Source organism: Podarcis erhardii (assembly GCF_964252035.2).
Source record: "Podarcis erhardii genome assembly, chromosome: 2".
NCBI lineage: Eukaryota > Metazoa > Chordata > Lepidosauria > Squamata > Lacertidae > Podarcis > Podarcis erhardii.
In genome coordinates, this window is record NC_138498.1 from 119694492 (window position 1) to 119706481 (window position 11990).

Sequence of the window (11990 nt, forward strand, 5' to 3'; positions counted from 1 at the left end):
GCAGGCGAGCAGGGAGACAGTCTGCGCTCAGCTGTTGCCGGCTTCCCAGCGACGGAGGAGGGGGCAGGCAGACACGCTGCGCTCAGGACGGAGGAGGGGAGGAGAAAGCCATAGAGCAGGCGAGCAGGCAGACACGCTGCGCTCCTCCCGCCTGCATTCGCTCCATAACACGCACACACATTTCCCTTTATCTTTTAGGGGAAAAAAACTGCGTGTTATGGTCCGAAAAGTACGGTACCTTGCTCCACCCAAAGAGGGTGCAAGTGGACCAACAAGGCAAGTGGACCAAGTGGATACAACCACTTTCTGAACACGGCCCAGGAGGAAGGAGCGGAACCACTGTATGACAGTGCCCCCAGCTCCCAGCCCCTCAAGACGGTCCAGAAGGATGTCATGGTCGATGGTATCAAACGCCGCTGAGAGATCCAGCAGAACTAGGAAACAGCTCTCACCTTTGTCCCTAGCCCGCCGGAGATCATCAACCAGTGCGACCAAGGCAGTTTCAGTCCCATGATGAGGCCTGAATCCCGACTGGAAGGGATCCAAATGGTCCGCTTCTTCCAGGCGTGCCTGGAGTTGTTCAGCAACCACTCGCTCAATCACCTTGCCCAAGAATGGGAGGTTTGAGACTGGGCGATAATTGGCCATCGTGGCCGCATCTAAAGATGGTTTTTTAAGAAGCGGTTTAATAACCGCCTCTTTCAGCGGGTCTGGGAAGGCTCCCTCACGGAGGGAAGCATTCACCACCCCACGAAGCCCATCACCCAGTCCTTCCCGGCTAGCTTTTATAAGCCAGGATGGGCAAGGATCCAGGAGACAGGTGGTTGGCTTCACTCGTCCAAGCACCCTGTCCACATCCTCGGAGGTAACAGATTGAAATTGATCCCACACAACTTGACCAGACAGGACTCTAGCACTCTCCCGCCCCGGCCCTGCTCCCACGGTGGAGTCTACTTCTTCCCGAATCTGAGCGATTTTATCTGCAAAAAAATTTGCAAAATCATTGCAGGAGAACATGTGGCCCATACTGGGCCCCGATGTTACAGGTGGTTCCGCTAAATTGCGAACCACCTGAAAGAGTCTCCTGCTACTGTTTTCTGCAGATGTAATAGAGGCGGTGAAGAAAGTCTTCTTCGCCGTCGCTATCGCCACTTGGTAGGCTCGACGTTGAGCTCTAACCCGTGTCCGGTCAGATTCAGAATGAGTAGTCATGGCCAGCTGTAGCCAATCAGCCCAGAGCTCACAAAAACTGTTCTTAAAGGAATAAACATCTTTACTGTTTCAGTGCAGAATGACTGCACTGATTTTTCAAATTATCCCGTTATCTCAACATATTTGTGTGGTAGTTAGACTGTTGGTAGTCAGACTTTCACCCCTTCTTCTAAAAGGCCTTTCTTTTTATGTGCTGCATTAAGAAGAGAAGAAGAGTTTAGATTTGATATCCCACTTTATCACTACCCGAAGGAGTCTCAAAGCGGCTAACGTTCTCCTTTCCCTTCCTCCCCCACAACAAACACTCTGTGAGGTGAGTGGGGCTGAGAGACGTCAGAGAAGTGTGACTGGCCCAAGGTCACCCAGCAGCTGCAGGTGGAGGAGCGGGGAAGCGAACCAGGTTCACCAGATTACGAGACCACCGCTCCTAACCACTACACCACACTGTAGCAAGCCTATTAAAACCGATGTGCTTTGCTCTTCTCACTCTCAAAAGGGTATTTGAAGAGAGAACCATTTTCTCTGCATTCATAGTTCCGATTTTCCCCTCACACAGTGCATTGTGCTTTGAAACAGATTTTTCAAATTATCCCGTTATCCTATTCTGATTGTGCCTTTTGCTGTGTATTTGCCCACTATTAGACATTTTTCTCTGCCCTCAAACACCTTGGAGCACATCAGAATTGTTAAGAAAATTGTTAGTATTACTTTTATCGTTGATTAGATTTCTATGTTGCCCCCCCTCAAAAGGACCCCCGTTTCCTTCCTTGTCATGTTGCAGCTTGGAATGTAACTGATCGTTCTGTGAATAATATTTCTTGCATGAATTTATCACAAGAAAATTCAGTTTATTTTTCTGCATCTGAGGTGATCCTTATCCCAAGAAACTTTACAATGCTGCTTGATTTAATGTTATTTTTTTTTCTCATGTTCTAATTAAAATCCAGCCATGATAACTCAATTTTACATTAAAAAATTAAAAAATTGTCCAGTAGCACCTTAGAAACCAACTAGGTTTCTTCTTGGTATAAGCTTATGTGTGTATGCACACTTCTTCAGATACACTGAAACAGAAGTCCGTTACCATAACGTTTGTGAAGGAAAATACAGATATTAATTCTATCTAAAATGAAGAGCAAACCAAACCTCAAAGTTCAACATGTTTTAAATGGAGTTTTGCTATAGGGAATAAATTATTCCTACCATATTTATTCCCCACTCCAATAGCCCTCCTATTGTAAGATCTGTAAATAATAATATCTCTGTAAATAATGTATCTGTGCCCTCTGTTAACTGTTCTTGAATCAAAAGATTTCACTACTGAATTCCACTTTTTTATTCTATTTGTTTTAGCAGTCCTAATCAATTTTCATATTGATGCCAAAGAGTATGAATTTTAAGAGGAAGGCACTCAACTTTCCAAGTTAAAATAGCACAATTAAAAATAAAATTTGACCATTTAGACTCTTCTTAAAGGTTTGAAAAGTAACGATCAGAAAAGGAGCCATGCCTTTAAATCTAAGAAGCTACATTTGCAAAGCAGGAATGTCTTTTTCATCATTGCTGTACTGGACAACAGTTGTCAAAAATGAGTTATTTAAGAACCAGCTTTTGATGTCAGATGCTCCTTTGTGTTCAGATCAGGCCTCAGTACAATTATGTAGCACTTGGGAAAGAAAATGCAGCCCAGAAGCCCAGCACTGGAGGCCAAGATAGAGAAGATCTGCACGGCCACCATGTATTTCCCCTTTGTGCTCAGGTAGGTGGGCACAAAGGACACCCAAACACTGCAGAAGACCAGCATGCTGAAGGTGATCAGCTTGGCTTCATTGAAGGCCCCAGGCAGCTTCCTGGCTAGGAAAGCCACCGTGAAACAGATGGAGGCCAGGAAGCCCATGTAGCCAAGGGAAGCGTAAAATATGGCAACAGACCCTTCATTGCACTGTAGGATGATCTCTATGGGCTGGGAGTACATGTCAGACTCTGGGAATGGTGGAGAGATTCCCAGCCAGATGGTGCAGATGACAACTTGGACAATGGAACAGGAAATGACAATGGAGTTGGCCAGACTCTTCCCCAGCCACCTCCTCATTGTGTTTCCTGGTTTTGTGGCCAGGAAGGCCAGCACCACAGTGATGGTTTTGGCCAACACAGAAGAGACAGCAACTGAAAAGATGATGCTGAAGGCCATTTGTCGGAGAAGACAGGTTACTTTCCTTGGGTGGCCAATAAAAAGGAAGGAGGACAGAAAGGAAAGCAAGAGGGAAACAAGGAGGATATAAGAGAGGTCCCTGTTATTGGCTTTGACTATGGGAGTTTCCTTGTACTTAATGAGGATTCCTAACACAAAGCCTGCCATTAGGGATAGAAAGATGGCCAAGGAAGACAGGAGAACCCCCAAATGTTCTTCATAAGCCAGGAAGGTGATATTCTTGGGGAGACATTGATCTCTGGCCTTGTTTGGATGTTGATCTTCTGGACACCTGGTACAATGTTCGGCATCTGGAAAGAACAAGCATAACATCAACCATACATCCTCTGTACTGCATTTCCAGACAGTGATACCAAAGCAATTCCCACTAGAAGAACATATAAATATATCCAATAAAAATAATTGTATATGACTCAGGAAATCAGAAATCAATATTAATAATGTCAGTGATAATGGACTACTTGAGGCAACTTGTAAGCCATTCATTGGTGAGGAAAACAATGGGGGGGAGCATGGCCTAAGGCTCATCTAATCCACCCCCTTGCAGTGCAGGAATCTTAACTAAAGCATCCAGGGCAGCGGCCATCCAACATCTGCTTAATAACCACCAAGGAAGGAGAGTCCATCATTTTCAGAGGGAGTTTTTCCTCAAGTTTAGTCAGAATCTCATTTCTTGTAACTTGAAGATATTGGTTCAGGTCCTACCCACTGGAACAGGAGAAAACAATGTGACAGCCCTTTAGATATTTGAAGATGGCTATAACAGGCTTCCCGTTTCTTGTGCACCAGGGGATAGATGTCTCTCCCAACACCGCGGAGAAAGACAGATGGAGATAATCAGAGACTGATGGCTGAACTGCATTTTCTGCATTCCTCTTCGGTTGGAAGAGGAACCTTGCTCTCACCCGGAGTTTGCCTGGCAGTCTGGCACTCACTTCTCCATGGAATGCGAAGATAGGCAAAGGCTTGGGGTTTATGTAGCAACCTGGCTGCCGTGACCCCCCCAATCCTGTCCCTGGAAGCACAGGTTATCCTGCTAATTGGCTTTTTTAATTGGAGTAAACTACAGGCATGTGCTAGAGATGATGAGATAAGAAGCTACAAAAATAAACTCAGCTACCAGGATTTAAAAGGTTTGGATTGAGAGGCGGTTTCATTCGGTCAAAGAGATGATGGGGGGGAGGGGACACTAGACTTCTGTTGATGCAGCCTAGAAAAACATGAGCTGTTTTTGCTTGTGCATCGCACTGTTGATTCCTGTTAAGCTAGTGATCTACTAAAACCCCTAGATCCTTTTCATGTGTACTAATGGCAAGCCAGGTGTTCCCCATCTTACAGCTGGTTATTCATGCCAAAGTGCAGAACTTTACATTCCCTCCATTGAAATTTATTTGGTTAATGTGGGCCCACTTCTCCAATCTGTATTGGAATTATCAGTTCTAAATTTCCCCCTGCATATTGGAATGAAGCGATTTCCTCATCCTCAAGGGCAGCCCTTTCTGCTGGCGTTACCCACCTTCCTGAGTGGAGATGGTCCCTTCTGCACAGGGAATGCAATCATAGCAGCAGAGTGGCATTCCTTCCTGAACACGTTTGACCAATCCAGGGCTGCAACTTTCCACACACTTGGAAGGAGGCAAGGTCTAAGCAGCAAAGAAATTGTGTTAGTCTTCTATTTTTTTTCCTATGGAAATGAGACAGAGGCTTGTGAAGGCCCAGGATTCTCGCGTGGACCTTGCAACTGAGCATAAGGCTGAAAAGACCATAACAATTGCCTAGTTGTTTGAGGTCCAGGTGGCCCAAGTGGTACTGAATGTGCATTTCTAGCTTTGGCCCGTTGGCTAGCCAAGGATGTTCCTGGTTAGGATTAGTCTACTCTCAGTTATCCATGCTCTGCTAACCTTCTGGTTCTACTATTGTGGGGCTACTCATGAAGAAAATCTGGGAGCTGCAGCTGGTGTGAAGTGAAGCAGCCAGGCTGTACAGTGTCAGGGCAGCCAAGTGGGATAGATGAAGAAATGTGGGAAATGGCTCACTATCACAGTCTTTCATGCACACCAGGATGGAATGCAAACAGGATGCCCAGTTTTAGTTATTTTCTCACTAGGATGGGCAAGGTGAGAAATATGCAGGACTTCTTCACTTCAAAGCCCTTTCCCTTCTCTATGAAGAAGACTCCTATTAAAAACCCCAAATTTCCCAGTAGGCAATTGGCTCTGTTAGTAGTCAGTTGGCACTACAATCTCCAACAGAACTTATCCAGCATTCTCAAGGACAGTTATACTCTTCCAGTTCCATTGTTCCTTGTGGGTTTCTGTGAGGAAATTGGCAAGCTCACTTTCCTACAGGCTTTTAAAAAACCGTTAGGTATTTCTGTTGCCGTTTAGATCGAGGTGTTTATCTTTTTTGTGAGTTGCTGCCTGCTTAAAGTGTAATTTTGCTGCCTGAATCATTCAAAAATATCCACATATGTGGAACAGAACTGAATATCTGTCACTTCTGTTCCATATAATAAACCCAACTTTGTTTATTCCTTTGGTGCGAGAACTTCTTGTGGGCTTTATGATAAAGGTGGACATGTATTCATAACAAGCCCATGTCTGGGCTCCAGCGAAAGACCCTAATCCTCTCTTTAGTGTGTGCTATATTGTCAAACTGTTGATGCTGCCAGGCTAAACCTCTCTTAAGTGTGAGTATGAATGCATGTGGGTTCGTGACAATTTAAATATGGTAATGGCTGGGGAAAACCTTGGCTACCTCATCTAATTACTACAATAAGCAACCGCCTGGAAATTGCACTCCAGAACAGTTGAATCCTACTTATGCACAGCTTGACAGAGATTCCATGCTAGGTTGTCAAAATGTTCAAAGCTGATGTTGACAGGCATTTGAAGGCAGCCCCACACACAGCAGGAGACCACAATTAGAGATTAGGTAAAATGCAGTAGACGGTATCTCCCACCTTGTTGAGCCTTTTGGGCAACACATCTGCATCAACGGTGCACTTTAGGTCTGAGGATCCCTGTCTCCTGATATTCCCAAACCTCACTCTAAGGTTGGTCCGATTGGGAAACAGCACCCAGTTCACAATGTCCCAGTCAGCTCCCACTTCCCCATTCTCATCCAAATACACTCCGTCCATGGAAGAATTGTAAAACTGGGCATTCCCCAGGAAAGGGTGGAGCTAGAATGGCAGAGAAAAGGGCAGTGTTTGGAATATGGGAAACAACAATGGCTATCCAACTCTGACCTTTCAATCCCTGACTCTCCTCTGACTTGGATCTGGGTGCAGACTCAAGTAGCTCTGAGTGTGGGCTACACTGAAATTTATAGGGACGCGGGTGGCATTGTGTTCTAAACCACTGAGCCTCTTAGGCTTACCGATTGGAAGGTGGGGCGGTTCAAATCCCCACTGCTCTGGCCCAGCTCCTGCCAACCTAGCAGTTCAAAAGCACGCTGGTGCAAGTAGATAAATAGGTACCACTGCGATGGGAAAATAAACAGTGTTTCTGTGTGCTCTGGTTTCCATCACGGTGTCCCGTTGCACCAGAAGCGGTTTAGTCCTGCTGGCCACATGACCTGGAAAGCTGTCTGTGGACAAACGCCGGCTCCCTCGGCCCGAAAGCGAAAGGAGCACCACAACCATATAGTCGCCTTTGACTAGACTTAACTGTCCAGATGTCTTTTACCTTCACCTTTTTACATGGAAATTTATGCCGGGTATATTTGCTTAGGGACGCAGTTCGAAAGCACGTCAAACTGCAAGTAGATAAATAGGTACCGCTCCGGCGGAAAGATAAACGGCCTTTCCATGCGCTATTCTGGTTTGCCAGAAGTGGCTTAGTCATGCTGGCCACATTGTTGGTTTCTGCTCTCTTCACTGTGCAGCGAAATGCTTGTCACAAGACAATGTTTACATTCCACAGTCAATTGCTGTTGGGTTTTCCCACGGGAAAGGGAGACTGGATGTGACGTACACTGGTTTCCTGTTTTTCACTGTTCTTTGCAGTTCAGTGTGTGTTTTGTTCTCTCCGTGCTTTAGAGGAGAGAGGATGCTTTTCTCTGCTCTGGCAGAGACAAGATGTTTTTCTGTAATCTACCAGCTTTGAAATGTAAATAAAGCAATTTAGAGTATGTGGCACGTACTCCTCATCCTTCCGCTGTGCACGGGACACTGCATATCAACAACACTTGGTTATGGGCCCAGAAGTCGAATCGGAGTGCCGGCAAAGGATCGGAATGCAGAGGGACAGATCGGAACGGAATCTGCTCTGCGTGTCAAGATGATTGATGAGGTATGTGCTACTGCTCCGGGCAGCCTGCCAGCTTCTAATTAATGGCTTTATGGCTGGACTTTGAACTTTTAAGGCCGTTTTGCCGGGCTCAAAGGAACAAGCTCCTATGCTGGGGAAATCGAAAGTAACTTTTAAAAGTGCTTTTGGTTTGAAGCAGCAGTAAAGCAGCTTGATTTAAAGCAGCAGAGATGACGCAGAAGGCTAATGCCAGAGTCATGATGGCTAGCTGCAGAAGGCTGGCTGAGGCAAGTGGGAAATTTGATGCCAATCAGCCAAATGCTCAACTCAGAGTAGCCTGTGATACTGCCATGATTCAGAATGAAGCAGATCGCCAGGGTGCTAGCTGCATGGGCAAGGGGGAGACTTCACAGTCGTCATCCCATAGTGCAGTGGAACCACCAGATGGCGCCAAAGCTTTGAAGGCAGTGAAATGCTACTCGTGTGGACGTCTAGGCCATATGAAGAGGGAATGCAAATATCCCAGGGCCAAGACAGAGCAGCGCAGCGGAAGCTCATCGCGTGGAAGAGGCCAGAGCAAAGGCAAAGGTCCAGTGTCCAGGACAACGCAGCACAAGGCAATGGTCTCACGCTTCACTCCAAAAGTTGCAGAGGTCCAGAAGACGTCTAGATCTTTCTTCATGGTTGATTCAGCAGCGACCCACCACATGTGCAACGATAAGCGACTGTTCGTGTCTTTTACACCGCAGGAAGGCGTGATTCACCAAGCGGATGACCACACAATCCCCAGTAAAGGCTACGGAACCGTTGTTCTTCACAGTTTGGACTTATCGATACAGAATGTGCTTTATGTGCCGGATGCCAAACATAATCTGCTCAGCGTTGGACAGCTGAATGAGCGGAAAATTGACGTTTCCTTTAAGAACAAAAGGTGCATCATCACAAAGAAAAATGATTATGTATTGTATGCTGAATATGTTGATCGTTTATATGTTTTGTATTATGATGATGTTGTGCAGGATGACACTTGTTGCATTGCAGGTTCTAACAAAAGTTTGCATGCAGAATGTATTCATGATTTTCATAGAAAATTTGGTCATTTGCATTTTGAGGCAGTATCTAAGATGCCTGCCTTGGTTGAAGGTATGACTATTAAACCCTGCAGGTACCACATGAAGTGCAAGGCATGCGCAGCAAACAAGGTGAAAATGGATGCGAAAGGTAAGGTGTCTAGTAGGCAAGCTACAGAACCATACCAAATTGTTCATGCTGATTTGGTTGGACCACTAGCGCCCTCTTTGGAAGGAAACAGGTACTTCATGGTTCTCATTGATGCATTTTCCAGGTATATTTATGTGTACAATCTCAAGCAGAAATCAGAGGCTTTTCCTAGGTTCAAGGAATTCTGTGCTTGGTTGGAAAATGTGCATGGTAAGAAGGTAAAGACTCTTTTCAGTGATCGCGGGGGAGAATTCACTTTTCAGCAGTTTGAAGCTTTTCTGACTGAGAAAGGAATTCAACACGATTTGTCTAGTCCTCGCTCACCATGGCAGAATGGACTTGCGGAACGAGCAAATCAGACATTGCTTCAAGGGTTAAAAACCTTGCTGCATGATGCCAATCTTCGAGAGAGTTATTGGGCCGAAGCTCTCTCATGTTTCACTTACAGTTATAATCGCAGGTTATCTTCAGCGATTGGTTGTACCCCGTATGAGAAGATGTTTGGCAAAAAGCCATACATCAAACACATGAAAATTTTTGGTTCTGACATGTGGGTTCACTCACCACAAAACTCCAAGTTAGACAAGCGTGGATTGCATGGTATCTTTCTAGGTTATCAGAAAGGTTCTTACAGAATAATGATGACTAACTCAAAGGCAATTAAGCTCACAAGAAGTGTCGAGTACAATGCCAAGTGGGGGGAGAATGTGGGAATTTTCCAATGTTATCCTGAAGACAGTGATGAGACTGAGGATAGTCAACAACAAAAGCAACCGCAACAACCCACACCCACTGATGAAGGTTCTGATTCTGAGTCTGAAACTGAATCGGGTGATTCAGAGGATTTCAAGAGTGCGAAAGCCTCTATGCGACCCTCTGAAAGCTCTGATCAAGAATTGGAAGAACCATTGTTCACAATAGGTCACTTTTCTCCCAAGAAGGAAGAGGAGAGTGTTGAAGACCTACGGCTAATTCGCAGGTCACAAAGAGCCACAAAAGGCAGACCTCCAAAGAGATTTGCTGATGAGTTTGCTAAGATAGCAGTAACAGCTGTTAAAAGCTCCAAGAAGGTATTTGAACCTTCAAGTTTCCAAGAAATCCAGGATTTGGATTCAAAGGAAGCTGAGCCATGGTTAAATGCCATGAAGGCTGAGCTTGATTCCTTGGAAAGGAACAAAACATGGGACCTAGTTCCAGTAGTTCCAGGAATGAAATTGCTTGGAAGCAAATGGGTCTTCAAAGCGAAGACTGATCAAAATGGCAAGATAGTCAGACACAAAGCCAGATTGGTAGCCAGAGGTTTTGCACAGGTACCAGGTGAAGACTATCACGAGACCTACTCACCCACAGTGAGGTATGAGAGCATTAGGCTTATGCTCAAGCTAGCTGCAGAGGAGAATCTACACATTAGTCACCACAATGTGAATACAGCTTTTCTGTACGGATCTCTAGATGAATCACTTTATATGCTTCCACCTGATGGCGTACAGGTAAAACAGGGATTTGTTTGTGCTCTGAAGAAATCCCTTTATGGTCTCAAACAAAGTGCACGGTGTTGGCACACAAAACTCACTGAAGTATTGTTTTCTCTAGGTTTTAAGCAAGGGAAAGCTGATCCATGTGTATTAGGTTATGGGCCCAGGACGACCCGGAAAAACTGTCTGTGGATAAATGTCGGCTCCCTTGGCCAGTAAAGCAAGATGAGCACCACAACCCCAGAGTCATTCACGACTGGACTTAACTGTCAGGGGTCCTTTACCTTTACCTAGAGACTAGGAGCTTGGAGGATGAGGAAATGGGGGGAACAAGCAGGCACCCCAGCACAGACAGGAATCAGACATGGCAGCTTCACCACAGAGTCCGTCAGCCCACCCCCCTGTCCCAAAACAAGGTGTCTGATGCATATCACAGAGCAGGGAGCCAGGCAGAAACAGAAAGGGTCCCTAGGGGCTCCCCATAGACAGAGGGTGGGGCCTGACACAGAGGGAATGTGGGGAAGTGGGAGGTGCAAGACAGTCTGAGCAACTGTTTGCTAAAGTGGAGCATCTCTCAGAAGTCTCTGCTGGTTTTCTGCTCTGCTTCCTTAATAAAACGACTGGTGCTGCCCGCAGCTCCCCAACCCTCCAAGGCACCCAAGAGAGCCACTGGTTGAAAACCGCTGCCATGTGGTGAGAGGGAGCCTGCAACACCACCTCTCTTGCCAAAGGGAATTCTTACATTGGGGGTTAGGGGACACCAAATGGTGTCTTGCTCCAAATGGGACACTGCAGCCAAAGGGGAGGGATTGGAGTCCATTACCATAGGGGCAGTGTCCTCTGAGGGACTTTTGTGTATGGGGGGCACAAAGAGGATCCAATTCAGGGCACTTCAAAAAGCAGTTTGATAAACTTAACCCACTACATTCCCCAAGTTCTCAGACCTTCTCAAAGATGATAATTCTGGACCATCATATTTGGCAGAGATGTCAGTGATGGGAAAGGAAATACCTGCCATGGCTGTAGCCTTTGAACTTCCAGACTGTCCTTCAACCTCCACTTAGATCTGGAGGAATATGCAGCATTTAAGGAATGCGCCACAGCTTGGACTGTGTTGTAAATCCTGTGACTGTCTGAAGAGAGGATTCTTTCCAGATCGTCTTGAGGGAGCATCTCCAGATCTTCTCTCTCTCTGCATCTCGTCCGGCCTTTCACTGACAATGCGTGCTTTGCATAGGAACAATGAAAGCTATCCTCCCAAAACTTCTTGATAAAGAAATAGCGACTAAAGTCATTCTGTTGCGCCCAACTATTTTTCCCCACAAAAAAAGAAAAAATACCTGGGATGTGTTGGTAATCTAAACCACTGAATATTAAGTTCAAGGAGATGTCCCACATTGCTGTTGTGATCAAGACTTTTCCTGCAGTGGATTTTTTAAAAACGGGGATCAACTCTTTCACAATTGTCAGCCCCGCTGCTAAATAAATATTTTCTACATAGTAAAGAAATACATTGACTTGTCCCCACTCAATGAACTGAGAACTACTGAATGTCAATGTGTTAATGCCTAGTTTTAGGATGAAGCCTTGTGAGAAGGCAACACAAATGCCGCTCTT

At 45.6% G+C, this 11990-nt stretch overlaps 1 protein-coding gene across 1 annotated transcript; it reads right to left on the reverse strand.

The window, feature by feature from the left end:
* Nucleotides 1-2703: 2703 nt before the first annotated feature.
* LOC309335212 (vomeronasal type-2 receptor 26-like) lies at nucleotides 2704-11546 on the reverse strand (the record flags this gene model as incomplete). Its single annotated transcript, XM_081850085.1, has 4 exons — nucleotides 2704-3714; nucleotides 4941-5067; nucleotides 6387-6608; nucleotides 11385-11546. The coding sequence occupies 4 exons, from the start codon at nucleotides 11544-11546 to the stop codon at nucleotides 2810-2812; spliced, it is 1416 nt and encodes a 471-aa protein (XP_081706211.1). The 3' UTR covers nucleotides 2704-2809.
* Between the last annotated feature and the right edge of the window lie 444 nt (nucleotides 11547-11990).